Raw genomic sequence first — 25,879 nt, forward strand, 5'->3', positions numbered from 1 at the left:
ATCCAGCTGTATACAGCATATAGAAACTATTAAAAAATAAACAGGTATTAACCATTTTAGGATATTTGACTAGTTTGACATAAGTGAAGCCAGTGTGAACATTGTAGTAAGTATGTTTTTGGAAAGGCGTTAATTTGTAACCACTCTGCCACAGCCAGATGGTAGGGTCTATAAGGAAGAAAAAAATAAGTGCTTTTTCATCAAAAACTCATTTTGATGACTTTACATGAAGGAGGACCTTGAAGTATCCTTGAGCTGACTTGTCCATGGAGCCTCTCCACGTGTATCTCGAGTAATGAGCCATCCCCCAGCTTGGTGACTTCAGTTACCCTGGCTTGACCAGGACATGGCCTGGTGGTCTGGAAAACTGCCCAGTGGGATGCTTTAGTGCCAGGAGCCCATCTTGGTGCCTGGCCGGCTGGCCATATATGATAAAGGGCAGCGCTCACGCCATGGTCCTGGTGTTAGAAGGTGCCCCATCAAGAAGATAGCATGCCAGAGCTCCCGGGACCAGGATGGAGCTGTAACATGAAGTGGTGACTGAGACCCTCAGAGCAAGTGAATCAGCCATGACACGAGGCTGTGGTGCTGAGATTAAGCTGACTCAGCAGGGCTGCATTGGGAGCCACAACTATATTTCACTGCTGCAGGTCTGGAAGTTAGCCTGGGCGGTTAACTAAGGCAGTGTGCCTAAGGCTCTGTAACTCTGTCTCCATCTCCCTCTAAGTAGCCATTTGACACCATCACTTAGATGTGTGAGGCAGTGTGTGATATCCTGATGTGAATAAAGGCATGCTATATTGTGTGCATTGTGTCAACTGGCTCCTGTTTGCAGAGATCTAAGAACCTGGCTCACACTCAGCGACACAGCCTTGGGACGCTCCCCTTGGTGGAGACTCCAGCTTGGTCACCCAAGGACTTCTGCCTGGGTTATTTGCCCAGTGGACTTGGAGGAAAGACCATACTCGCAGCCCTGCTGGTCAGTGCCTGTGGTACTGCTGTAGTCAGCAGGATTTTGCACTTTTCACTGTTGTGGCCTGGGTTTGATTCCCAGTTGGGGAATCAAGTGAGCAGTTACAGTTTAATTTTAAAAATTAAATTTTTTGAATTTAAAAAATTTTGATTTCCTATGAGTGACTTGTTGCTAGATACAATTATACTGAGGGAAAAATATCCAATGAAATTTATTGCTAGACTTTTTTTTTTTTTTTTTTTTGACAGCAGAGTTAGTGAGAGAGACAGAAAGGTTTTCCTTCCATTGGTTCACCCCCCACAAATGGCCGCTGTGGATCGTGTTGCTCTGATCTGAAGCCAGGAGCCAGGTGCTTCTCCTGGTCTCCCATGGGGTGCAGGGCCCAAGCACTTGGGCCATCCTCCACTGCCCTCCCGGGCCAGAGCAGAGAGCTGGACTGGAAGAGGGGCAACCGGGACAGAACCGGCGCCCCAGCTGGGACTAGCACCCGGAGTGTCGGCACCGCAGGTAGAGGATTAGCCTAGTGAGCTGTGGTGCCAGCCCTAGACTTGCTTTTGAAAAGGCAGAATTCTATGAGGGAAAGGCTAGTGTTCATTTCTGTTCTAAAAGATTAGTTTGGAAGTGTTTCTATTATTAAACACTGTTCTTGTATAATGTGGCAATTAGCCTAAAATGTTGCATTTAGCTCAGAAATTTAGAAAGAAGCTTAGCCCTAGGACACGTCTCCTTGGTACCCAGCAGAGATAGAAGTCAGATGAAGATTTCCTGGGCAAACCCCCGAGGATGTACCGTCAGACCTCGCCAACCCTAAAAATCTAGGGCCTCTTTTAAGAAGCGCTCAACCTAAGGAGATTCCAGCTCTGTTAAGTCATTATCGCAGGTCGATCTTGTAAAAATAGAGATGCTAGCAAGAAGACTAATTAGAAGCAGATCTGCAGACTCTGGGAATATGAAATCTGAAGATGAGGAAAGTGCACCTAATGAGTATGGTGACTGCATGCCAGAGGAAAGTTGCCGCACTGAGAAGTTCAAGGCCAGTTATAACCAGGAAGCCTATGCTAAACTGCCAGCATGGAGAAGGACCCCTACGGAGAACAGAAGGAAGGAAGCTTACTGGAGCAGAATTACAAATGATGAGAGCTGACTTTTGCCAAAGGACAGAGACTGATGCTGATTGGTTACGAAAGATGGGGGATTTAGGAGCAAATTCTCTGCTATTAGGACACGAAATGAGGCCAATAAGTGCTGTAACTGAACAACCAGCACTTACGTTTAATTCAGGTAACTACTTGACGTTCAAATAGGGAACTTTCCTTGTGGGATAAGATAGCTAGAGTTTAGGGAAAAACATGTCCCATTATAGATATATTGCTTTAGGAGGTTCTGCTAAATGGGATAGTAACTGGGAAGCTATAAAAATAGCATTCAAGATAACAATGTTAGCATTAATATATGAGGGCAGCCCTGCGATAAACCACACCTACGCAAGTACCAGCAAATGATGCTATTTAAAACGTACTATGAAGAGGAGCACCACATTTAAAAAATGCCGTGTAGCTCCATGGCTCAGGCCAACACCAAAAAAGATATAACTATGGTCTTTAGATTAGCTGAAGATCTACAGGGTGCTAAAATACTTACTTTTAGTGTTAGAAAAGTACCACCTAAAAATACCGTACCAGCCAGATCCACTTTTATATCCAGAGATAAGATCCAGAGAAATTTAGACCTAGAAATGCGAACTTTAGACCTGGTTGGAGACAGAATATAAGACTTGTGAATAATAATAAAGTAAAGGAGGTGCCTTTTAGGGAACCTCACCATAGCAATAATTTTAATACATGTAGCCCAGTGTATAGAAGAAATGAACATCGGAATGTTATAAAATTATCTCAAAAAATTTTTTCCATAACATGTAAAAGTCCCTATCAGGAAGATAGCCCAGGGAAACAGGTCTTAAACACTACATATAGGGAAACTCAGAGAGCTCTTGTATATAAGATATCAGATAATAGGCCATGTACAAGATTGTATAGAGAAATGCACATTGATACAGGCGTTGGCACTGTGGCTCACTTGGTTAATCCTCTGCCTGCAGTGCTGGCATCCCATATGGGCGCCGGGTTCTGGTCCCAGCTGCTCCTTTTCCATTCCAGCTCTCTGCTGTGGCCTGGAAGGGCAGTGGAGGATGGTCCAAGTGCTTGGGCCCTGCACCTGCATGGGAGACCAGGAGGAAGCGCCTGGCTCCTGGCTTCGGATCGGCACAGTGCCGGCCTTAGTGGTCCAATTGGGGAGTGAACCAGCAATAGGAAGACCTTTCTCTCTCTCTCTCTCTCTCTCTCTCTCTCACTATCTATAACTCTACCTGTCAAATAAAAAAAAAAAAGAATGTACATTGATGTCAAATATTAGAATTTTTGATAATAGGATCCTAAGTAAGTTTACTTAGAAAAATAGATGATAGGAAATATAAGGCTAACATAAATACAATAAAGGTAGGAAGTCTGGGAGGAAAAATAATACCAGCATATGAAACGTGTTAATTTTAAATTATAATTAAGATCCAATACAATGTAAATTGTTCACCTCTGAGCAAGTAGACATAATTCCAGTGTTATTCAAGGAGTTCATTCCTGTAAAGACATTAAAGGAAATTAATGTAAGACTAGCATCAATAAAAATGACTCCTATAAAATTGCCACCACCTTTAAAGCCCACCTTTTCTAGACAGTATCTTAAATGTAAGACACAAGGAAATGGCTGAAAAACTACTTGAGTTGCAAAAGGAAGACATAATTGAAAAATGGAGAAGTCATCTATATAACAATCCAGTGTGGTCAGTTATTAAGCCAGATGGCAAATATGGATTGACTATAGATTATAGAAATTTACATAAAGTTAGCCCAAAACTGCCTGGAACCTTTCCGGGTGTAGAGGATAGTAATAAAATTACCAATAAGAATAGTCAGTATTTTTTCAATGATTGATATGTCAGATATGTTCTTTGCCATACCTTTGGATAAAGGAATACATCACATTTACATGGGAAAGTGTGCGATTCCATTTTAATAGACTGCTTCAAGGTTATCTAAATAGTTCTATGATAGCACATTCAATATTAGCTTCTCAGATTGAGGATTTAAAATCTAAATCAACCAGTATTTCATTTATAGATGATATAATGAGGCATGATGACATAAATATCCTAACACAGGAAAAAGAATTAGTTGCTGATTTAAGAAGTAAAGGATGGACAATTAATAAGTCCAAAGCAACTGGGTCAAATACCATGGCAAAATTTTGTGAAATAACATGGTATTCAAAAGGAAGACAGGTCCCACAGTCAGCAATAGATAAAATGTAAGATTTAAAAACCTACACTGACAAACCTCTGCTCAAAGGTTAGTAGGGTTATTTGGGTGTTAGTACTAACATATTCACTGTATGGCATTATTGTTAAAACCTGCTTACAAGATAACTAGGAGTGCTGAAAATTTTGAATGGACTAAGAAACAGAAAACTTTTGAACAATTTGATAATTGTATAATAACTTTTCAAAAATTAAATTACCCGGTTGAAGGGGATGCATTGAGACTAGACTGGTGCATCAGATGATGTCGGCACATAGACATTATGGACTAAGAAACAGGGTGATATGTTATTTAATCCTTGTGTTTTCTGAAACAAAACATTCCATATTCCTCTAGTAAATGTACAAATTTTGAAAAAAAGAATATGGGTAACATAAGAAGCATTGAATTCTGTAGAGCCTCTGACTGGCAACACTGAGATAACTGTTGGACCTGCCGTGCCGCTTCTACATTGGACAAAACTGACACCAGAAGAAGTGGTGGAAATCCACATGGACCAACAGTCGTTGACCTGGAAGTCTATCCAAGGAAGGGATATGACCACGAGGGGACAACCTAGATTCCTCACAGAGGAAATCCATAGACAGAACTAGACTTGCTAGAAAACATTCCGAGGGAGGAGCAAATACATACACCTGTGGGAAAAAGCGGGCTCAGCCTGGACTCCTGTCTTGCAGAATTGTTGGCTTACAGACAGAACAGCCACATTGGCTAAAGGAGTTATGAGGGGCCAGCGCTGTGATGTAGCGGGTGGAGCCACCACATGCAGTGCTGGCATCCCTTATGGGCACAGGTTTGAGTCCTGGCTGCTTCACTTCCACTCCAGCACTCTGCTATGGCATGGGAAAGCAATGGAATATGGCCCAAGTCCTTGGGCCCCTGCACTCACATGGGAGACTCGGAAGAGTTTCCTGGTTCCTGGTTTTGCATCAGCACAGCTCTGGCCATTGTGGCCATCTGGGGGGTTAACCAGCGGATGGAAGACCTCTGTCTCTATCTCTCTGCCTCTTGCCTCTCTGTAACTCTGCCTTTCAAATAAATAAATAAATCTTTTTTTAAAAAAAGGTGTTATGAAATGGACAGCAGTAGCTATAAGAACATCACACAACATCGTCCTCAGAGAATCAGGTCAGACTAAATCAGCAAAACATCAAAAACTGATAGCTGCAATGTTGGTAGGGAGACACTGTAAAAGAAAAAAGACAATTCAGTTATTTACTGATTCATGGGCAGTAGCAAATGGCATCGGCATCTGGTGACAAAACTGGAATAAGATATATTATAAAATTAGTGGTAAAGCTATTTGGTGCAGAGCTTACTGGCTAGAACTAGACTCATTAAATAATCTTATAAAAAATGATGTTACCCATGTGTCACCGCACGAAAAGAGCAATACTCCAGAGGAGCATTACAATAACTGGGCAAATTAACTTGTTAAAACAGCTAATGTTCCATTAGTTATGAACAGACTAAAGAGGAAAAGGAAACTACCTAGTAAATTTAAAGACTATGAGGTTAGGCCGGCGCCGCAGCTCACTAGGCTAATCCTCCGCCTAGCAGCGCCGGCACACCGGGTTCTAGTCCCGGTTGGGGCGCCAGATTCTGTCCCGGTTGCCCCTCTTCCAGGCCAGCTCTCTGCTGTGGCCAGGGAGTGCAGTGGAGGATGGCCCAGGTGCTTGGGCCCTGCACCCCATGGGAGACCAGGAAAAGCACCTGGCTCCTGGCTCCTGCCATCGGATCAGCGCGGTGCACCAGCCGCAGCGCGCCAGCTGCGGCGGCCATTGGAGGGTGAACCAATGGCAAAGGAAGACCTTTCTCTCTGTCTCTCTCTCTGCCTGTCAAAAAAAAAAAAAATAAAAATAAACAATAAAGACTATGAGGTTTATACAAGTAAAATTGGATGCATGCCAATATTACATAAGAAAACATTAGACTCCTGTGAAGTTAATCCGCTGGAGTCTGAGGCAGAAGTCACTGATGATGTAATAGAGGTACATCTTCTCCCAGGACTTAGCAGATGTACATGGCTTTTGTCAATGATTTCAAAGGCAGAACCAGAAAAATATGTGGCAGAGAATAAGGATTATGTTGAGATGCTGCGAAAAATGTAAACATTTTACAGAGAAATCTGATTTTTTTTAACTTTTATTTAATGAATATAAATTTCCAAAGTACAGCTTATGGATTACAATGGCTTCCCCCCCCCAGGGAAACAGAAATACAATCTTTATTTCCTCTATAATTTTCTCCCACTCGGGATTTGATCTAGGGATTGCATTAAGAGTTATAAGTGGCTTAGTAGCAGCAGCAGCAGCAGCAATAGAATAGTAGTAGTAGTAGTAAGGAAAGAAAGAAAGAAAAAGAGCCAGAAGTAAATTATACATTACAATATCACAAGCACTATTTCAGAAAGCAACAGAGATACAGAAGGATGCATTAAAAGTACTTCTGTCTCAGACAGTGTCATCTATGGATTGTTGGCTCTGTGTCTTTTATATACAAAATTTGTCAAATTTTGACAAATATCTCATTTCATAGTACAATATTCAAACAAGACTTACACAAAGATTGTCATCAAGCTATCACACTAGTCACTGAATACCTGAAAGTATTTGTCTTAACAGTTCCTTAGCTTTCTCTGGAAGATGTCCAGTAGAGGGTGTTAAGAAATCAGGTCTAGGTGCCCAAGAATCTTCCTCCCATGCAGTAGTTCTAGAGGAAGGTTTCAATTAGGCCCAAAGTATAATTGGTAATTAGTCTACAATCATGTGAGACAGTGACATTGACATTTTGCATATAGTTTCTGTCTGGACAAAAGATGTAACGCCCTGCTAAGATCAGCACAATGTGTATCAGGATCTGTGTAGATACCAGACACGTGAGTATGGAAAAGTGTACCTGAGGAGGTTCATGCTCTGTAGCGGAAAGGGTAGAAAACAGAACAAATCAATCTGATACAGCAGCTCTGGCTAAAATAGCTTTCAATGTGCATATTACTTATTATGGTAAGCGCATGCTCTCTTTCACTAAAAATCTGTTCAGTAGTCTTAGGAAGATATCTATTTAGTCTAGCTCTGTTAAAAATTATGTTTTTAGTATTTACAATTTATAATATTGCTGTAAATGTTTAAAGCATGCTAATTTTGCCATATTTTGTAATATTTGTTCCATAACCTTAGGTTATAAAGTTGACATATTGTTAAATTTATTCATCTACCACACATGAGAACACTATCGCCTTAGCCTTTCTTAGAAGAGCCACCCAAGTATCCTGGCATTGCACAACACAGTGTGTGTTCCACCAAGCACATCAAGTGTAGGAAGTCATCATGTGGCCATGATACTTTCTCAAAAGTATAAGCTTGAAGTTGAGTCTAACTCATAGTCAAGTGGTCACATACACAGCATTATAATTACAGGTCTCTCATGCTAAATGTAAAAGTACATTAGATACGCATCTGGTGAAAACAGAGATGGGTTCTTCAATGTAGCTGCATTATTTACATGAAATAAAGGAGAAGGAGAAGGAGAGGCAGAGAGAGAGAGAGAGAGAGAGAGAGAGAGAGAGAGGTCTTCCATCTGCTGGTTCACTCCCCAGTTGGCCAGAATGGCCGGAGCTATGCTGATCCGAAGCCAGGAGCCAGGAGCTTCTTCCAGGTCTCCTTCACAGGTGCAGGGGCCCAAGGACTTGGGCCACCTTCTGCTGCTTTCCCAGGCCACAGCAGAGAGCTGGATCACAAGTGGAGCGTCTGGGACTAGGACCAGCACCCATATGGGACGCCGGCACTGTAGACGGCAGCTTTACCCACCATGCCACTGCACCGGCCCTATGCAATTTTTAATTGACAGTTCAGCATCTGCATGGAAATATGTACAAACTTGGCTCCCACTTTTTGCTTATAATATAACATCCTGTAAGATGGATCACAAGCTTGGAGATTGTATTTTCCCTTTATATCTTCATTTTTCTCATTTGAACTATTGTAAGGACTTCAAAAAATACTTATGATAAGTTAAAGATGAATTTTCATGAACTTTTTCAGTAGACAGAAGTTATTCATACTCTAAAGCATCTGAAAGAATGGGCAAATCCATGTTTTTATCTTTTATTCATAAAGTAGAATCCATCTTATCTAGTTTTGCTACATCCCCTATAAGGACAGAATCATATACACCTGCAGTTGACACTTTTGGGAATGATGACAAAAGTTAAATGATATAAATATTTTTCATTTAACATTGCAAATCAGTATGACCATAAAATATCTGTAAAAGGCCTTATAAGTTTAGCGTCTCCAGCTCTTCTGCACAAACCGCCTTTGAGCTTGGCATTTTGTGCACAACATACTCATCAAGACTTTCCACCCAATATTTCCACAAACATTCAAGGTAAAACCGCTGACTGATGGAACGCATTGGGAGGAAACATGCCTAATGCTCACAGAATTGACATGGCTTTACAAACAATGCAATAAAGAGTGATAGAACCTTTAATGGGCACTTGGTATGAGGTATTTTTATCTGCACGTGTGCCAGCTGATAACATTAACAATTAAAGATCAATCTCTTTGCATCGGCCTATGTGGTTTGTTCATATAGATTTTGACGAATGTTATGTTAAAAGACCGCTCACCTGAGCCATGCGTAACAGAGGATGTTGTAATTCCTGTGCTTGTTTAAGGACAGAACATTGAAAACCCACATGAACCCAGGGGCCTACCAAATCACCACCTATCACATATTCCACACATACACTCTACGCATGATGACTAGGCCATTTAGATTATTATACAAACCTATACAAATCCACACCATGGAGGGTGACACTCTGACTGAACGAAGGTTTATCACAGTAAATAATACTGGAAAATAAAGCTTTTTATGTGGCTACTTTCTATAGTGGTATTTGGAATTGAGACAAAGATTTCTACAACATGGACAGAAATATTTTCCTGTAGCTTTGGGCATTATAACTTCACTAGTGGCAGATGCATTTCTGAAAGTAGAAATTCAGAATTTAAAAACCGTTTTGTTTGCAGAGAAACAAAAGAGACAACACTTTTTTGAAGAAACAGGACATGTTTTAGAACATATCCTTGAATCTGTTACTGAGGTTAACCCTCTTCTGCAATCACATGAAGACAGGTTGAAACTTCTTACAGCCACTACTGAGTTATTGGAGCAAAAAACTAAGGATTTAAATATAAATTTACGACCGGTGCCGTGGCTCACTAGTGCAGGCACCCCAGGTTCTAGTCCCGGTTGGTGTGCCAGATTCTGTCCCGGTTGCTCCTCTTCCAGTCCAGCTCTCTGTTGTGGCCCGGGAAGGCAGTGGAGGATGGCCCAGGTCCTTGGGCCCTGCACCCACATGGGAGACCAGGAGGCAGCACCTGGCTCCTGGCTTCAGATCAGCGCACCGCGCCAGCCGTAGCAGCCACTTGGGGGGTGAACCAACGGAAAAAGGAAGACCTTTCTCTCTGTCTCTCTCTCTCTCACTAACTCTGTCTGTCAAAAATAAAAAAATAAAAAATATATAAATTTGCTTACACTTAAACAGGAAATTGTTCAACAAAAATTATACCTCTGTGAGAACATACTAGTTGCTTAAAAAAAAAAAAAGCAGATCCTGTGAGACATACAACAGATTTTAGTTTTTTCCATAGACCTCTCAATGGGGACAACAGACATTGTTAGAATTGGGTTACTTTAGACCCTCCAGATGTGCTTCGTATGGCAGATATGTTTTGAATCTTTTTGAGCAGATTAGCTCATTCTACTTGAATGTATGGTATATATCAAACTCCTGTTACAATCCATAATGAGACGTTTGTTACAGAAGAAAGAACATTTTATGTACAGGGCTATCTAATACCAAGGTACGGTATACACATTTTTAGAGAATGTGTGTTGTACTATGCAATCTATTGAAACTAGGTTTAAGGACTCCCCTTTATTGGAGATTGAAACTCCAAGTCTTGTAAAGGACTTGGGCAATGGTGCATGGATGTTATGTTCAAACAAACAATAATCATTAACACTTTATAATCATACATATAAATCCAATGTAAACATATAATTCTTAATTGTATTATTTTAATGAATATTATTAATATAACAATGAATAATTATTTAAGCTGCTGATACTTCGAATCTACAATTTAATTTTACCTTAAGCCTATTCCATGGATTAATTTTTATCGATACAACTATTGATGAGAATTTTCACATTTTAGAACAGGCTGAATGAGAAACACTCTCTACCGTTGCATCTTTACAAAAACATGCCTCTAAAATACACACTGAATGCAGGCATTTATACTAATGGCCTGGTAGACAGTTTACAATATCCTTGCTCTTTGCCAGGACTGACTGGGAGATTCCTGTACCTGATCTCTTGTTCTAGTTCTAGTCAATATAATCCTATGAACTTCTTGAAAAATGCTGAATCTTGGTTATTTAATCATATTTCTTCTGTGAAAGAATTATTATGTCTTTCATGCATTCTTTTTGTAATCTATTTACTTAAATGGCTAGCTAGGTTGATACGTTATGCTAAACGTGCTGATGGACATCTACAACTACTCCTTCAGATCTGTCCATGGATAATGTTCAGGAGTCAGAGAATGGAATATATAGCTCATAATTTAAATATTTTTAAATAGTTACTAAGATATTTTAGGATCTGTAATTATTTTGACATAAGTGAAGCCACTGTGAACAATTATTGCAGTTTCAGATAATGTGATCTTATATATAGGAAACCCTAGTGTATATGCCAAAGCACTGCAAGAAATAATAAGCAAATTCAGTAAACAGGATGCAAAATCAACGTTAAATAATCAGTAGCATGGGCCAAAGCTGTGGCGTAGCGGGTAAAGCCACTGCCTACAGTGCCGGCATCCCATATAGGCTTCGGTTCGTCCTGGCTGCTCTGCTTCCGATCCAGCTCTCTGCTATGGCCTGGGAAGGCAGTGGAGGACCCGGAAGAAGCTCAGCTCAGCTCCGGCCATTGCGGCCAATTGGGGAGTGAACCGGTAGATGGAAGACCTCTCTCTCTCTCTCTCTCTGCCTCTCCTTCTCTCTCTGTGTAACTCTTTCAAATAAAATTAGATAAATCTTTTAAAAAAAATCAGTAGCATTCCTATACAATAACAATAAACACTTTGAAAAAGACTTCACGAAAACAAACCCATGTATCATATCTTATGATAAAATATTCAGAAATAAATTTAATTAAGGAGATAAAATATCTGTACACTAAAAAGTAAAATAATAATGAAAGAAACTGAAGAAGACACAAACAAATGAAAGCATATTCTATGTTCACAGATTGGAAGAAATAATGTTAAAATGTCCACACTACCCAAAGTGATGTATAGGGTCAATGCAGTTCCTATCAAAATTCCAATTAATTTTTCACAGAAATAAAAATAAACAACCCTAAAATTCATATGGAACCACAAAAACCACCATATAGCCAAGGAAATCTTGAACAAAAAGCACAAAACTGGAGGCAACATGTTAACTGACTTCAAACTATGTTATAATTCTGTAGTAATTAGAGTAGCATGGAATTGACATGAAAACATATATATTGACTCATGGAACAAAACAGAAACACCACCAAAGAATCTAAGCATTTATAGTCAATTCATTTTTGAGAAAGATACCCAGAGTACACAATGGAAAAATAACAATCTCTTCAATAAATAGGTTTGGGAAAACTGGATATCCACATTCAGAAGAATGACATTGAATCTTTATCTCATTCCATACACAAAACTTGATGCAAAATGAATAAAAGTTTTTTTTTAACTTTTATTTAATGAATATAAATTTCCAAAGTACGATTTATGGATTACAATGGCTTCCCCCCCATACCGTCCCTCCCACCCACAACCCTCCCCTTTTCCACTCCCTCTCCCCTTCCATTCACATCAAGATTCATTTTCGATTATCTTAATATACAGAAGATCAGCTTAGTATACATTAAGTAAGGATTTCAGCAGTTTGCTCCCACACAGAAACATAAAATGAAAATAATAGATGATTTTTTTTAAATGATGATGAAATCAGATCAGACCTATTGTCATGTTTAATCCCAGTGAGAGTCAAGTTGGGAGTTGATAATTTCTTTTTTTTTTTTTTTTACAGAGGATCAGTTTAGTATACATTAAGTAAAGATTTCAACAGTTTGCACCCCCATAGAAACACAGAGTGAAATATACTGTTTGAGTACTCGTTATAGCATTAAATCTCAATGCACAGCACATTAAGGACAGTGATCCTACATGAGGAGTAAGTGCACAGTGACTCCTGTTGTTGACTTTACCAATTGACACTCCTGTCTATGGCATCAGTAATCTCCCTATGCTCCAGTCATGAGTTTCCAAGGCTATGGAAGGCCTCTGAGTTCTCCGATTCTTATCTTGTTTAGACAAGGTCATAGTCAAAGTGGAGGTTCTCTCCTCCCTTCAGAGAAAGGTACCTCCTTCTTTGAAGACCTGTTCTTTCCACTGGGATCTCACTCACAGAGATCTTTTGCCAGTGTGTCTTGGCTTTCCATGCCTGAAATACTCTCATGGGCTTTTCAGCCAGATCCGAGTGCCTTTAGGGCTGATTCTGAGGCCAGAGTGCTATTTAGGACATCTGCCATTCTATGAGTCTGCTGAGTATCTCACTTCCCATGTTGGATCACTCTCCCCCTTATTTATTCTATCGGTTAGTGTTAGCAGGTACTAGACTTGTTTATGTGCTCCCTTTGACTCTTAGTCCTTTCATTATGATCAATTGTGAACTGAAATTGATCACTTGGAATAGTGAGATGGCATTGGTATATGCCACCTTGATGGGATTGAATTGGAATCCCCTGGTATGTTTCTAACTCTACCATTTGGGGCAAGTCAGCTTGAGCATGTCCCAAATTATACATCTCTTCCCTCTCTTATTCCCACTCTTATGTTTAACAGGGATCACATTTCAGTTAATTTTCAACACTTAAGAATAACTGTGTATTAATTACAGAATTAAACCAGTCGTATTAAGTAGAACAGACAAAAAAACTACTAAGAGGGATAATGTATTAAGTTGTTCATTAACAGTCAGGGCTATGCTGATCAAGTCACCGTTTCCCATAGTGTCCATTTCACTTCAGGAGGTTTCCTTTTTGGTGTTCAGTCAGTTGTCACCGATCAGGGAGAACATATGGTATTTGTCCCTTTGGGATTGGCTTATTTCACTCAGCATGATGTGTTCCAGATTCCTCCATTTTGTTGCAAATGACTGGATTTCATTGTTTCTTACTGCGGTATAGTATTCTAAAGAGTACATATCCCATAATTTCTTTATCCAGTCTACCATTGATGGTTATTTAGGTTGGTTCCAGGTCTTAGCTATTGTGAATTGAGCTGCAATAAACATTAGGCTGCAGACCGCTTTTTTGTTTGCCAATTTAAATTCCTTTGGGTAAATTCCAAGGAGTGGGATGGCTGGGTCGAACGGTAGGGTTATCTTCAGGTTTCTGAGGAATCTCCAGACTGACTTCCATAGTGGCTTGACCAGATTGCATTCCCACCAACAGTGGGTTAGTGTCTCTTTTTCCCCACATCCTCGCCAGCATCTGTTGTTGGTAGATTTCTGAATGTGAGCCATTCTAACCGGGGTGAGGTGAAACCTCATTGTGGTTTTGATTTGCATTTCCCTGATTGCTAATGACCTTGAACATTTTTTCATGTGCCTGTTGGCCATTTGGATTTCCTCTTTTGAAAAATGTCTATTGAGGTCCTTGGCCCATCTCTTAATTGGGTTGTTGGTTTTGTTTTTGTGGAGTTTCTTGATCTCTTTGTAGATTCTGGTTATTAACCCTTTATCTGTTGCATAGTTTGCAAATATTTTTTCCCATTCTGTCGGTTGTCTCTTCACTCTCCTGACTGTTTCTTTTGCAGTACAGAAACTTCTCAATTTGAGGCAATTCCAAAAGTTGATTTTGGCTTTGACTGCCTGTGCCTCCCGGGTCTTTTCCAGAAATTCTTTGCCTGTGCCAATATCTTGAAGGGTTTCTCCAATGTTCTCTAGTAACTTGATGGTGTCAGGTCGTAGATTTAGGTCTTTAATCCATGTTGAGTGGATTTTTGTGTAAGGTGTAAGGTAGGGGTCTTGCTTCATGATTCTGCACATGAAAGTCCAATTTTCCCAGCACCATTTATTGAATAGACTGTCCTTGCTCCAGGAATTAGTTTTAGATCCTTGATCAAATATAAGTTGGCTGTAGATGTTTGGGTCGATTTCTGGTATTTCAATTCTGTTCCATTGGTCTATCCATCTGTTTCTGTACCAGTACCATGCTGTTTTGATTACAACTGCCCTGTAGTATGTCCTGAAATCTGGTATTGTGATGCCTCCAGCTTTGCTTTTGTTGTACAAGATTGCTTTAGCTATTCGAGGTCTCTTGTGCCTCCATATGAATTTCAGCACCATTTTTTCCAGATCTGAGAAGAAGGTCTTCGGTATCTTGATTGGTATTGCATTGAATCTATAAATTGCTTTTGGGAGAATGGACATTTTGATGATATTGATTCTTCCAATCCATGAGCATGGAAGATTTTTCCATTTCTTGGTATCCTCTTCTATTTCTTTCTTTAAGGTTTTGTAATTCTCATCGTAGAGATCTTTAATGTCCTTGGTTAAGTTTATTCCAAGGTATTTGATTGTTTTTGTAGCTATTGTGAATGGGATTGATCTTAGAAGTTCTTCCTCAGCCATGGCATTGTCTGTGTATACAAAGGCTGTTGATTTTTGTGCATTGATTTTATACCCTGCTACTTTGCCAAACTCTTCTATGAGTTCCAATAGTCTCTTAGTAGAGTTCTTTGGGTCCTCTAAATAAAGAATCATGTCATCTGCAAAGAGGGATAGTTTGAGTTCTTCCTTCCCAATTTGTATCCCTTTAATTTCTTTTTCTTGCCTAATAGCTCTGGCTAGAAGCTCCAGAACTATATTGAATAGCAGTGGTGAGAGTGGACATCCCTGTCTGGTACCAGATCTCAGTGGAAATGCTTCCAACTTTTCCCCATTCAATAAGATGTTGGCCGTGGGTTTTTCATATATTGCTTTGATTGTATTGAGGAATGTTCCTTCCACACCCAGTTTGCTTAGAGTTTTCATCATGAAAGGGTGTTGTATTTTATCAAATGCTTTCTCGGCATCTATTGAGAGAATCATATGGTTTTTCTTCTGCAGTCTGTTAATGTGGTGTATCACATTGATTGTCTTGCGCACATTAAACCATCCCTGCATACCCGGGATAAATCCCACTTGGTCTGGGTGGATGATCTTTCTGATGTGTTGTTGCATTCTATTGGTGAGAATTTTATTGAGGATTTTTGCATCTATGTTCATCAGGGATATTGGTCTGTAATTCTCTTTCAGTGCTGCATCTTTTTCCGGCTTAGGAATTAAGGTGATGCTGGCTTCATAGAAAGAATTTGGGAGGATTCCCTCTTCTTCGATTGTTCTGAATAATTTGAGAAGTAAAGTAAGGCCTGAAAGAGTAAAACTACCAAGAAAGTAGTGGGAAAACAGCATATCATGGGTTTAGGCAATGATTATCGTTTAGATTTGGTCCTAAAATCTCAGGCAACCAAAACAAAAATAGACAAAGGGGATTACATCAAACTAAAAAACTTTGCACAGCAAAGGAAACAATGTGAAGAAAGCATATTGGGAGGAAATATTTTTAAGCAATTCATCTGATAAGTAATATCTGAAACATATAAAGTGGTCAAAAAATAGTAAGAAAACAAGTAATTTGGGTTGGCATTATGGCATAACTGGCATCCCATACATGTATCAGTTTGAGTCCTGGCTGCTCTACTCCAAGTCAGCTTCCAGCTATTGGCCTGGGAAAGCAATAGAAGACGGCCCAAGTGCTTGGATTCCTGCACCCACATGGGAGAACCAGAAGAAACTCCAACCTCCTGACTTCGGCCTGGCCCAGTATGCACTGTTTCAGCCATCTGGGGAGTGAACCAGTGGATGGAAGATATCTCTTTCTCTCTGTCTCTCACTGTAACTCTGACTTTCCAATAAATAAATAAGTCTTAAAGAAAAGATAACTCCATTATAAAATGGGCAAAGAACATTAATAAGCATTTCTTTTATTTAAGGTATACAAATTTCACATATTTCATATATACAGATTCAAGAACATAGTGATAACACCCACCCACCCCTCCCTTCCCACCCATGCTCTCACCCTTCTTCCCCCCTCCCTCTTCTGTTCCTATTCTTAATTTTTATAAACATATATTTTCAGTTAACTTTATACTCATAAAATTAACCCTACTCTAAGAGTTCAACAAATAATATGAAGAAAAAAAATTGTTCCTCAACAGTCGAGACAAAGACTTAAAAATCATCAAATCTCATCGCTTCTCGGCCTGTTGGCTAAGATCAAGTGTAGTATCTGTTCTTATCAGTTTAAATCATCAAATCTCAAAATGTCAATTTCACTCCTAAAGATTACGTTTTAGGTGCTCTTTTAGTTACCACAGATCAGGGAAAATATATGGTATTTGTCTTTTTGGAACTGGCTTATTTTACTAAGTATGATGGTTTCTAGTTGCAACCATTTTGTTGTAACTGACAGTTTCAGATTTTTAGCCACTGTGTGGTATTCCATATTGTACATATACCATAATTTTATCCAGTCTTCAGTTAATGGACATGTGGGTTGATTTCATATCCTAGCTATTGTGAACCGAGCTGGAGTAAACATGGGGGTACATATCACTCTTTCGTATTCTGTTTTCATTTCCCTTGGGTAAATTCCTTGAAGTGGATGCCTGGGTCGTATGGTAGGTCTATATTCAGCTTTCTAAGATAGCTCCATACTGTCTTCCACAGTGGCTGCATCAGTTTACATTTCCACCAACAGTGGATTAGGATACCTTTCCTCTTACATCCTTGCCAGCATTTATCATTTGTTGATTTCTGCATGAGAGTCATTCTGATTGGGGTGAGGTGAAAGCTCATTGTGGTTTTGATTTGCATTTTCCTAATGGCTAGTTATCCTGCACATTTTTCATGTGCCTGTTGGCCATTTGAATTTCCTGTTTTGAAAAATGCCTGTTCAAGTCCTTTGCCCATTTCGATTGGTTGTTTTGTTGTTGAGTTTCTTGAGCTCTTTATAGATTCTAGATATTAATCTATTATCAGTTGCATAGTTTGCAAATATTTTCTCCCATTCTGTTGCTTATCTCTTCACTTTGCTGAGTGCTTCTTTTGCAGTGCAGAAGTTTCTCAGCTTGCTGTAATCCCAGTTTTCTGTTTTGGCTTTGATTGTCTATGCTTCTGGGATCTTTTCCAACAAGTCTTTGACTATGCCAATGTCTTGCAGGGTTTTCCCAATGCTTCCTAGTAATTTGATGGTATCAGGTTGTAGTTTTAGGTCCTGGATCCATTTTGAGTGGATTTTTGTGTAAGGTGTAAGGTAGGTTTCTTGTTTCATACTTCTGCACATGTAGATTCAGTTTTCTCAGTACCATTTGTTGAAGAGCCTATCCTTGCTCCAGCGATTGATTTTAGCTCCTTTGTCAAAGAGAAGTTGGTGGGGTCAGCACTGTGGTGCAGCAGGTTAAAGTGCCAGCCTGCAGTGCCAGCATCCCGTATGGGCACTGGTTCGAGTCCCGGCTGCTCCACTTCTGATCCAGCTCTCTGCTATGGCCTGGGAAAGCAGTGAAAGATGGCCCAAGTCCTTGGGCCCCTGCACCCACATGGAGACTTGGAAGAAGCTCCTGGCTTCTAACTTTGGATCAGCTCAGCTCTGGCCATTGCAGTCATCTGGGGAGTGAACCATCAGATGGAAGACTTTCTCTCTCTCTCACTTTCTCTACTTCTCCCTGTAACTCTGTATTTCAAATAAATAAAATAAATCTTTTAAAAAACAAGAGAAGTGGTTTTAGATGTGTGGATTGATTTCTGGAGTTTATATTCTGTTCCATTGGTCTACACATCTTATTTATTTATTTATTTTTCCAGTACCAGGCTGTTTTGATTATAATCGCCCTGTAATATGTATTGAAATCTGGTATTATAAAATAAATTACTTTGTTGAAAAAAAAAACACCACATAAATTTTCTTTAGATGATGTGCGGAAGAAACTGATTGAGAATGCAGGAGTAACTGTAGGGAGAAACATTTTGATCACTGATATATGCCTTAGAGCTACCCAGATGAATTACACTGAGGGTAATCAATAAAGTAGATCACCCCACCACAGTCCCTGCATAGAGAGTGGTTAAGTTTGACATAAGACATGTTGGATGTTATGAAAACAAATATTGTGCTGAATTTATTCTCTCAGGAAAAAATAAATTACTTTGTTGAAAAAAAAAAAGAAATCTGGTATTATGATACTTCTGGTTTTGTTTTAGCTATTCTGGGTCTCTTGTGTTTCAGTATGAATTTTAGCACTGATTTTTCTAGATCTGAGGAGAATGTCATTGGTAGTTTGTTTAAGATTTCATTGAATCTGTAAATTGCTTTTGGTAGTACGGACATTTTGATGATATTGATTCTTCCAATCCATGAACATGGAAGATTTTTCCATTTTTTGTGTCTTCTATTTCTGTAATATTTTGTAATTTTCATTGTAGAGATCTTTTGACAATCTTGGTTAAATATATTCCAAGGTATTTTATTTTTTCTGTAGCTATTGTGAATGCGATTGATCTGAGAAGTTCTTTCTTAATCATGACATTGTCTGTGTATACAAAGGCTATTAATTTTTTGTGTTAATTTTATATCCTATCACTTTACCAAACTCTTTTATGAGTTCCAATAGTCTTTTAGTTCCTCTATAAAAAGAATCATGTCATCTGTAAGTAGGGGTAGTTTGACTTCCTCTTTTCCAATTTGTATCCCTTTGATTTCTTTTTCTTGCCTATTGGCTCTTACTAAAACTTCCAGTGCCATGGTGAGAGAGGGCTTCCTTGCCTGGTTATGGATCTTAGTGGGAATGCTTCCAACTTTTCCCCACTCAATAAGTTTGCTGGCTGTGGGTTTGTCATAAATTCCCTTGATTGTGTTGAGGAGTGTTCTTTTTATACCCAATTTGCTTAAAGTTTTCATCATAAAAGGATGTTGTGTTTTATGAAATGCATTCTTCGCAATTATTGAGATAATCATATGGTTTTTCTTCATTTTATTAATGTGATGTATCACATTGATTTGGGAATGTTGAACCATCCCTGCATACCAGGGATAAATCCAGCTTGGTCAAGGTGATTGATCTTTCTAATATGTTGTTGGATGAATAAGCATTTCTTAGGATATACAAATGGCCAACAAATAAATGAAAAAATAGTCACCATTAAGGAAATGCAAATTAAAACTACAGTGATCTATCACATCACACAAATCAGCATGTTTATTATGAAAAAGATGAAAGATGATAAATGTTGGCAAGGATATGCCAAAAATGGAACCCTGCTACTCTGTTAGTAGGATTTAAATTGATATAGCCATTATGGAACACTACAGAGATTCCTCAAAAAAGTAAAAATAGAATTGGTCAATGATCTAGCAATCCCAGTTTTGAAGCATACCCTTGAAATTGATGTGTCATTGCCTTCCTATGTTCACTTCTGCATAATTTACAATAGTCATGTTGTAGTCTTCCTAAGTGTCCGTCAGTGGATTAGTAGCTAAAGCAATGTAAATGTATACAGAATGGAAAACTATTCAACCTTAAAAAGAAAATTCTGTGATTGGCTACAACATGCGATAAGCCTGGAGGACATTATATTAAGTGAAATAGGCCAGGCACAGGAAAACAAAAGCTGTATTTTTTCACTTACATGGTGTATAATCTAAAACAAGTAAACACATAGATAGAGTTAATGGAATGGTGGTTACCAAAAGGTAGGGTAGTCAGAAAAATGGGGACATGTTGATCCAAGGGTAGTAATTTGATGGATATGTTAATTGACTTGACTCACTCATTCCACATTGTGTACATGTATCATAGTGTTGCTGTGTACCCCATAATGATATTTGATTAGAATCTGTTAAAAAGTAAAGTGACAGCCGGCACCACAACTTAATAGGCTAATCCTCCGCCTGCAGCACTGGCACACCAGGTTCTAGTCCCTGTCGGGGCGCCAGATTCTGTCCCGGTTGCTCCTCTTCCTGTTCAGTTCTCTGCTGTGGCCCAAGTCCTTGGGCCCTGCACCCACATGGGAGACCAGGAGAAGCACCTGGCTCCTGGCTTCGGATCAGCGCAGTGCGCCGGCCGCAGCATCCATTGTGGGGGTGAACCAACGGCAAAGGAAGACCTTTCTCTCTGTCTCTCTCTCTCACTGTCCACTCTGCCTGTCAAAAAAAAAAAAGTAAAGTGACATAAAAATGAGTGGAATTTCAGTTTGGAATGATTAAAAATTCTAGAAATGGATAGTGGAGATTGGTTGCGCAACATTATGTATATAACTTAATGCCATTGTACTATACATTTAAAAATCTTTAAAATGTTAAATGTTATGTTATATATATTTTACCACACAAAAACTGAAGCAAATGAAATAGAAAGTGTCAGGGAATCAGTTTATTAGGTCAGAATAGAAATAAGAATAGAACTACCTCCAAAAAGTAAGAAATAGAGAGGAAAGTAAGGAAGTGTAGTGTATGTTTTATTGGCATCTCAGAAGTGAGAGAGAAGACAGTCAACAAATATTTGAAAAGATAAGAATCCAGGGAATCCAAAAAGAAATGACACACCTTGATGCATCGTTGGAAAACTGTGAAGAATTAAGGACAAAGAAAATCTTAAATGCAGCCAAGCAATGAAAAGCCGACGTATTAGCTCCAGAGGTCTCTTAGCTAATTGCAGAGAAGCTGTCCAGCAGCGTGGGGGCTGACTTGGAAGTGTGATGCAGGAAGAACATACTTCAGGGCTCACTCGTGGTGGCTGGCAGGATTCAGTTCCTTTTGGGCCGTTTGACTAAGGCTCTCAGTTTTTAGCTTGCTGCTGCCGCTGCGTTCCTTGTCACCTGGCTTTTTCCATATGGTGCCTCGCAATGGCAATTGCTTCATCAAAGCCAGCGAGCAAGGGAGTCCTGGCATTATGGAAGTTACAGACTTTGTGGAATGTAATCCCAGGAATTACATTCCTTCATATGTGCTATATTCACTTGTCAGAAGCCAGCCACAATTCCAGTCCATTATCAGTGAGGGAGAGATCATTCACATCTTAGGCTTCATTACATCATTTACTCATGTACATAATTCAGTTTTCTCTCTGGAAACGTCAGGAGTGTGGACAGTGGGCTAAAAAGACAATAGCTAATAAAAAATGGTAGACAACTTCTGGGAAAACTGCAAATAAAAGATAACCAATAAAGAAACAAGAAAAAGTGTTAACTTCTATAGAAGAGAAATACTGGTTGGTAGAAATTGAGCTGTAGAAAGATTCCTAGCCTCTTCTAAGATTTAATCGATGAGTGAAAGCCCCATGCTGCTCTATAGCTGCAAGTAGAAGGAAGTTTTACCCAAAGGTTGTAAATGCTCACACAGAGAAAAAACCAAACCTTACTTACGCATGATGTGAATTGGTTTTTCCTTACAGTCATCAAAGAATTTTCTATGACTCCGGACTTAATTTCCTTAATATTTCAATTATATATTCTAAATTGATATTTTATTATAGTTCTCAGTGTAAGATGGGAGTAGAAGATACATCCTGTTTATCAAAGTATGTAATCCCATTAGTGATAGAAAGTGGAAAATGTAGATCACTATGTTCTATTATACAATGCGTGATTATCTGTAGAGTGCACAAACAGTTGTATTACTGGAAGCGCTACATAATAAGTCAGTGTTATCAATACGTATTTGGGGAGTGAACCAGCAGATGGAAGAGCTTGTCTGTCTTTCAAATAAGTAAAAATAAATTTTAAAAATTAAAAAAGTTAAAGTGTACCACCACTATGTTAATAGATTTTAATTTTCTTTTCCATTTGTGTGTGTGTATGTGTAGGACCCAAATGAAGATACAGAATGGAATGAGATTTTAAGAGACTTTGGCATTCTTCCTCCAAAAGAAGAACCAAAAGATGAAATTGAAGAAATGGTTCTACGTTTACAGAAAGAAGCCATGGGTATAGTTGTGCTTTTGCTGGGCTCAATGAAGAGGACAATACAGTTAAGGTCATAACAATGCATTTCATAGAGGGAGAGAAGACATTAGGGATCATTTAATGTAAACCAAACTCCTTCTTTGAAAATGAGAATGGTGACTCCCAAAGTGACTAAATTACGTGTAGCAAATCTCACGCAAGTTAATAACAGAGCTGAAATATCCTGGCATGTAACCTAGTGAGGTTTCTGCCCCAACAGTATCCTTTTACCTTGTGATTATTTTCTATTTTGATCCAATAGCATGGACTACTTACCAAGATTTCCTTGTACGTGGCAGAAACCTAAATCTATGGAGTATAATTGATTTTCACATCTACTTTTAAATGTAGCCTGTCAGTTCTGTGAACTTTGAGAAACTAACTTTTATAGTATAGTTTCTATATTATGTAAAGCTATTTTGTGCTGCCTGCTTCCAGTTTGTTTAAAGTTATTCATCTCAACTTATCTGAGATTCCGTTTTTCTAGTCACTGAGTACAAAATAAAAAGGTTTACGCAATGATCTACAATTTATGTTGTTTCAGTTAAACCGTATGAAAAGATGACTCTCGCACAGCTGAAGGAGGCTGAAGATGACTTTGATGAGGAGGATATGCAAGCGATTGAAGCATACAGGTACAGCGATTCATTTGGAGTGCTTAGAGATTTTTGAATGAAGAAACACAAGGAAACTAAGAATTTTTGTCATCTGGAATAGATTAAAAAAAAAAAACAATGTTTAAGTGAGATTCAAAAACCTCCATTATATAAGATGGAATTACATAATTTTTTTCTTACTCTTGCTTTTTCTTAAATAGAATATTATCTAAATAAATATAGTGGAACTTTATCAAATTACACATGAATAAAACAAAATGTCAATAATAAATCAGTAAAAAGATTTTTCTCTTAGCATGATGCCCATCAGTTTTCTATTATTTAATGGATAAGTAATTGCCAATATTAAATGTTATTCCAGAAATTAGAACAAGTTTGTATGTTTCCCAACTTATTTTACAAAGTCAGCATTAACCTGATACTAAAATGAGACAAAGGCATTGTAAAAACGGAACATATCACTTCTGTGGTATCCTTCTCAACAGTGAATAACTTTAATCATAAGCAAACATTAAAGAAACCCAAATTGAAGCACTGTAAAAAAAAAAAAAAAAGTAACTAATGAGCTCACTCCGAGGTAGACAGCAGAGTAGGAAGCTCCAAGAACCACTTTCCACTTAGACAACAACTGAACTGGCAGAAACTGTTTGACTGTTGCACAATTCCAGAGTCTTCTGGCTGTTTGCAACATCCAGGGGAAAGCTTGGCTGGTAAATTGCTGTTAATATGAGTTGCAGGGCTGGCGCCGCGGCTCACTAGGCTCATCCTCCGCCTGTGGCGCCGGCACCTCGGGTTCTAGTCACAGTTGGGGCGCCGGATTCTGTCCCGGTTGCCCCTCTTCCAGTCCAGCCCTCTGCTGTGGCCCAGGAAGGCAGTGGAGAATGGCCCAAGTGCTTGGGCCCTGCACCCCATGGGAGACCAGGAGAAGCACCTGGCTCCTGGCTTCAGATCGGCGCAGTGCCAGCCATAGTGGTCATTTGGGGGGTGAACCAATGGAAGGAAGACCTTTATCTCTGTCTCTCTCACTGTTTATAACTCTACCTGTCCAAAAAAAAAAAAAAAAATGAGTTGCAGTCAGCCCTCAGCTCAGTGGCACGGACCCATTCCTCACCCCTGCCCTACGGCAGGCATCTTTGTGGACAGCAACCTGCACTTCCGACACAGCTTGCTGGAACCAGGGTGAGCAATGAGGAGTCTGTCCACACATGTCTGGGTTCTGTATTCTGATTACAGGTTGCTGTTTCGGAACACGAAGATAGTGACAGTGGCTGGTCACTGTGACGTCAGCCCCCACTGGTTCAGGTGGCTTCCAGAGGACTTAAAAGAGCTGCTTTTCTTCTTTTTTCGTATTTGGTGGAAACAAGTGTGTATATGAGGCAACGTGGAAAGCCACTGCTGGTCTTCCAGGAGAGTTAGAGGCTCAGAAAAGACTTGAGGCTGGCGCCGCGGCTCACTAGGTTAATCCTCCACCTTGTGGCGCCGGTACACCAGGTTCTAGTCCCGGTCGGGGCGCCAGATTCTGTCCCGGTTGCCCCTCTTCCAGGCCAGCTCTCTGCTGTGGCCAGGGAGTGCAGTGGAGGATGGCCCAAGTGCTTGGGCCCTGCACCCCATGGGAGACCAGGAGAAGTACCTGGCTCCTGGCTTTGGATCAGCGCGATGCGCTGGCCGCAGCGTGTCAGCAGTGGCGGCCATTGGAGGGTGAACCAACGGCAAAAGGAAGACCTTTCTCTCTGTCTCTCTCTCTCACTATCCACTCTGCCTTTAAAAAAAAAAAAAGACTTAAAGCTGACAGGTCAAGCTGATCCCCAGCGTGCTAAGAGAAAGAAACCGGTCACAAAAGACCAGATGGTTAGAAGCAGCCTGGTGGTTCCCAGGGCCTGGGATGTGCAGATTAGAGAGTAACAGAAAACGGCACAGGCTTTGATTTGGAGCGATAGTTTTCTTTCTTTCTTTCTTTCTTTTTTTTTTAATTAGTGGTGATGGTTATACAACTTTTATTTTATTTATTTGAAAGACAGAGATACAGAGAGAGAGGTCTTCCATCTGATGGTTCACTTCCTAGATGGCTGCAATGGCCGGAGCTGCACCGATCCGAAGCCAGGGTCTCCCATGCGGGTGCAGGGGCACAAGGACTTGGGCCATCTTCTACTGCTTTCCAAGGCCATAGCAGAAAGCTGGATTGGAAGAGGAGCAGCTGGGACTAGAACCGGCACCCACATGGGATGCCAGCACCTCAGGCCAGGGCATTAACCCACTGTGCCACAGTGCAGGCCCATCTCCAACCATTTTTTAAAAATTTTTATTTATTTTACAGACAGAGTTAGTGTGAGAGAGAGACAGAGAGAAAGGTCTTCCTTCTGTTGGTTCATCCCCCAAATGGCTGCTATGGCTGGAGCTACGCCGATCCGAAGCCAGGAGCTAGGTGCTTCCTCTGCTGTGGTCAGGGAGTGCAGTGGAGGATGGCCCAAGTGCTTGGGCCCTGCACCCCATGGGAGACCAGGAGAAGCACCTGGCTCCTGCCTTGTGATCAGCGCAGTGCGCTGGCCGCAGCGCGCCAGCCGTGGCAGCCATTGGAGGGTGAACCAACGGCAAAGGAAGACCTTTCTCTCTGTCTCTCTCTCACTGTCCACTCTGCCTGTCAAAAAAAAAAAAAAAAAAAAAAAAAAGAAATGGTTTATAGCTTGCATGTTCCACTGGTTTACGATCCTAATGTAACTGTAAAAGAAGAAGGTAATTGTGGTCTTCCT

At 39.9% G+C, this 25,879-nt stretch overlaps 1 protein-coding gene and 1 pseudogene across 2 annotated transcripts in view; both read left to right on the plus strand.

The window, feature by feature from the left end:
- Positions 1-25,879, plus strand: part of PDCL2 (phosducin like 2) — a 51,934-nt gene that overhangs the window by 6,911 nt on the left and 19,144 nt on the right. For both annotated transcript variants that reach the window (XM_008267847.5, XM_089302795.1), the window contains exons 2-3: positions 22,377-22,497; positions 23,060-23,150. In XM_008267847.5, coding sequence (XP_008266069.1) covers positions 22,377-22,497; positions 23,060-23,150 — 212 coding nt within the window. The remainder of the gene's footprint in view (positions 1-22,376; positions 22,498-23,059; positions 23,151-25,879) is intronic.
- Positions 16,769-16,944, plus strand: LOC138843614 (U2 spliceosomal RNA; annotated as a pseudogene).

The sequence above is a fragment of the Oryctolagus cuniculus genome, chromosome 8 (assembly GCF_051225735.1).
Source record: "Oryctolagus cuniculus isolate XC-2025 breed Fujian yellow rabbit chromosome 8, ASM5122573v1, whole genome shotgun sequence".
Taxonomy (NCBI): domain Eukaryota; kingdom Metazoa; phylum Chordata; class Mammalia; order Lagomorpha; family Leporidae; genus Oryctolagus; species Oryctolagus cuniculus.